The 3,565-nt window shown below is 37.9% G+C and overlaps 1 protein-coding gene across 1 annotated transcript; it reads right to left on the bottom strand.

Moving 5' to 3' along the window:
- Positions 1-1,056: 1,056 nt before the first annotated feature.
- On the bottom strand, positions 1,057-3,565 carry LOC113235524 (alpha-(1,3)-fucosyltransferase C-like). The gene is made up of 3 exons (XM_026471259.1): positions 3,534-3,565; positions 2,184-2,420; positions 1,057-1,453 (listed from the first exon to the last, which is right to left on the bottom strand). Exons 1-3 carry the CDS (start codon positions 3,563-3,565, stop codon positions 1,057-1,059), a joined length of 666 nt encoding a protein of 221 aa, XP_026327044.1.

Below are 3,565 nucleotides of genomic sequence, written 5' to 3'. Positions count from 1 at the left end.
GTATTTACATTACATTACGTGGAACACAGAGAGCGGGAGCGGGTCGGGTCGGGACCGCGTCGGGTCATATCCGTGTGTTTATATGGACGACATTACCCGAGCGCGGACGGGGGACTTAAGGAAATGTAAAAGGCAGTCTCACGGAAGCTAGTTTATTGTATAGTCTGAAGTCTAGTACAAGAAGAACCTGGAGTATTACTACAATGAATCTTATTTTTTTTATTAAAAATAAGTGCGCCTTTGACCTCCATCTCATCTGATGGAAAGTGATGATGAGGTCGACGATAATAATATACACCTACGACCTAAACAATATTTAAACGACCTAAATAATGCCTATTACTCTCGCCTTGAAAAGGTCCAAGTTATAGCGTGAACCGATAAGCAGGCAACGTTACGGCGGTGTTCAAGGCTCTGCAGCGTCGCCTCAACTAATTCCGAGTCACCTACAAGCCTTTTGGCACACTGGTCGATTGAATCCAAGAATATATACTAATTAAAGTAACAATATTTGCGCTAAAAGTTGCAATTTTACAATTTAATATATAAGTTACACGAGGTGCAAACTCTAACTAATCTAGGTAAAACAAACATTTGAGGACGCTGAGGCAGCATCCTTAAGTTGTGCGCCCGCCCATGCCCGCGCTCGGTGTGTTGTCGTCTATATAAATACACGGAATTAGACCCGCCGCGGTCCCGACCTGACCCGCACCCGACACTTAACCGCTCTCTGTGTGTTTCACGCTTTAACCAACACACGTCTTGACTTCCCTAATAACGTACAGTACACTCATCTTCGCAATTTGGATTTTGGAACAATGCACAAATTAGAAAGATGGAACAATGTTATCGTAATAGAGACAGCAACTCAAAAGCATTCGAAAATACTTAAATATGTATGTATAATAAAGATTTATAACAGTGCTACAAATATATTACAAAATTATTGTAACAGTAAAGTCGAGACACATCAATGTTAACACTTTGGACCTTGAGCCATTCCTATCATAAGCGGCATAGAGTTGAATTTAAATCTTTAATGTCAAGCTTGATGTACTATGGTCCCGTTTTTGTATTTGCCAATGTTGAATTGTTTGTACTCGGTCTTTCACGTTGATACATGAGGCGGTACAGATGTTTAGCGTCTATGTTGACCTTTGAAGTTTCTTTCCAATAGGCATCAGATAAACACCATTTCATGCCATCGTTACCCATCCACCATTTTCTAAATTTCTTTATAACTGGTGCGTTCTTGCCGTAGTTCGTTTGAAGTGCTGCACACAAGTGGCACAAAGGATGACAGTCGTTCGTTGGTGAAGATATAGTGTAATGGTTTCTCCACTTGAAATATTGCTCGTAATTAGTTTGGTTTACCACCGCTTGAAGTATTATCACGGCCAAGTTGTACTGGTTAAGTTTGTTCGCGTCTATGTACGAGCCTGGTGGTAGGAACCTGAGGATATAATTCTCTATTAGTCGAAATATTGATGTCGATTCGAGCAAACGCAAATTTAGTCTAAGTTCAGTGCATCTGTTCCTTATTAAGTCAACAAGTAGAGCACAGATCTCATTGCGTCATTCAAAGCTTTGCAACGTCTTGTCGTGTAAGGCAGAGACTGCGCGGAAGGTCACCCATGCGATGGCCCGATCAAATAAAATTTGCAGTGGGAGGTTCTTTGCGCCAGGAAGTCCATCAATACAGATGGCGAGACATCATGAGGCGAGCCATAGCAGGTTCTGTCAAACATACTCGTATTTCGTGATGACCACGACCAATCTGTCAAGAGTGCTATGAAAAAGAAGAAGAGAATTTGACACCTCTATAATATAAATGTTAATACGGAATCCTCTACATTTTTCTTATTTAAAATGAAAGAGACAAACTCACTGAACTTAAATTAAGTTTAGTATGCCAGATTTGAAGCCAGTTAAGTAGATAAGCCAGTAATGTATATTTAATCAGACAGATGCGTTACCTAGAATAGTTAGCTCCCCCGTAAACAATAGGTACTGCCAAATTTTCATATCCGTGTAAAACCTTTTCCGTCACATAATCTTCCTCAATTGAATTTTCAAACGCAATGTAAAAGAAATAATTTTCCCTTATAAGTTTCCCACAATTGTTATTTGGGCACTTCCTATAAGAACATCGTCCGTACACATCTATTCTTAATGAAAAATACAGTAAAATTTCTTGCAAAATATGCAAGTAATCTTCTCTGACGCTATTAGTTGGACAATGGCTCACAATCCAAATAGCTGCTTTCGTTTTCTTGGACAAAACACTTTTTAAAGCTGATTGGATAGGAGATGTGATGTACTGGTAGCTGTTGTCCCAAACAACATCGAGACTCGGAGCTACGATAACTCCAGATTGGTCCCTCACTATGAAGTAAGGCCACGGTATATGCGAGTCTAGCCTGTGGGTTAAAGTCCAATTGAAGAAATTATCATTAAATTCATCACAAACTGGTTCAGTGCACGACGATTCGTATGTGGCAAAGATATAAATTTGGCTATTTGATCGGACGCTTGGTCTGTTTCCACGTGCTAAAGTATATTGCGGAAAAATAATTGCATCAAAATAAGAGGGATAGGCGTTGTATGGAGGCCGTTTCTTCAAGAAAACACAATTTCGTATAGGACAATTTAAAGTTGGAAACACGCTTCTTCCTCCCTTCCAGAATAAATTAATATGGTCCCACAAGAGAATATATTTTGTTCCTTTAGGTAGTTTGGCTGACTTAACAGCTTTAGATATTTCCACCATTAAACTGAAAATATAGTGAAATGTGAAACCGAGGACGAATATGATGAATAATGAAAGTAGGCAATTGCTCCACAGACGTAAAAACTTCATAATACTTAGAAAATTAAAGTTCTCAGGAAAATAAATACATTTATAAATATTCAAAATTGTAAGTATCGAACTATATATTTATTATCATTGTGTTATTGACCTTCCTGTGTCAAAGTCACTTTGGCAGAAAATAAAGCAATCCGAAGTTTCAATTATCGTCATCTTAGAGGTGAAAAAAAAAAAAAGTCTAAGATCGGAATACAGTAATCTGGACTTCGTTTTGTTTAATTTCTTTGATTTTTTTTATTATAGGTTGGTGGAACATACTACGATATGGTTGAGGATAATAAGTCTAGATCACAGCCGTTTTGAATCAGAATTACGAAGTTGATGTCGCTGTGACGTGTATAGACCGTTAAAAATTAAAAAAATATTTATTATTCATACAATATTTACACAACTCTTTCGACTCGCACACGATTAAAACACCAAGTGTTGAGAAGGATTACATTGCCTAGTCAGGTTGATAAGTTCAAAGATAGAGCGTCTGTTATCAAACATGGCAAGGAATGTACTTTTATTTACCATTCGTTACTTAACTCGTGTAACCGACAACTACCAGGTTATTATCCATTATTATCGACCGCGTCTGTGTTATGTATGTGTCATGTCATTACATGAGTCATAGTCTCGTAAAATATTCCAAATTTAATTGAATTCTTTGATAACTCACCTGAGGTCAACATCATTATCATACTGCATCAT

This window comes from Hyposmocoma kahamanoa, unplaced genomic scaffold, assembly GCF_003589595.1.
Source record: "Hyposmocoma kahamanoa isolate Upper Pololo Valley unplaced genomic scaffold, ASM358959v1 87, whole genome shotgun sequence".
Classification (NCBI taxonomy): domain Eukaryota; kingdom Metazoa; phylum Arthropoda; class Insecta; order Lepidoptera; family Cosmopterigidae; genus Hyposmocoma; species Hyposmocoma kahamanoa.
Note: the sequence above shows the minus strand (reverse complement) of the source record. Positions and strands in the feature narration are given on the sequence as shown.

Excerpts from the sequence above, each read along its gene's own strand:
- LOC113235524 (XM_026471259.1), bottom strand. The coding sequence starts at position 3,565 with ATGATGCAGTATGATAATGATGTTGACCTCAG. Across the intron at positions 2,421-3,533 it reads GATAATGATGTTGACCTCAG|GCTAGACTCGCATATACCGT; the intron begins GTGAGTTATCAA and ends TTTAACCCACAG. Across the intron at positions 1,454-2,183 it reads ATTTTGCAAGAAATTTTACT|GTTCCTACCACCAGGCTCGT; the intron begins GTATTTTTCATT and ends TTATATCCTCAG.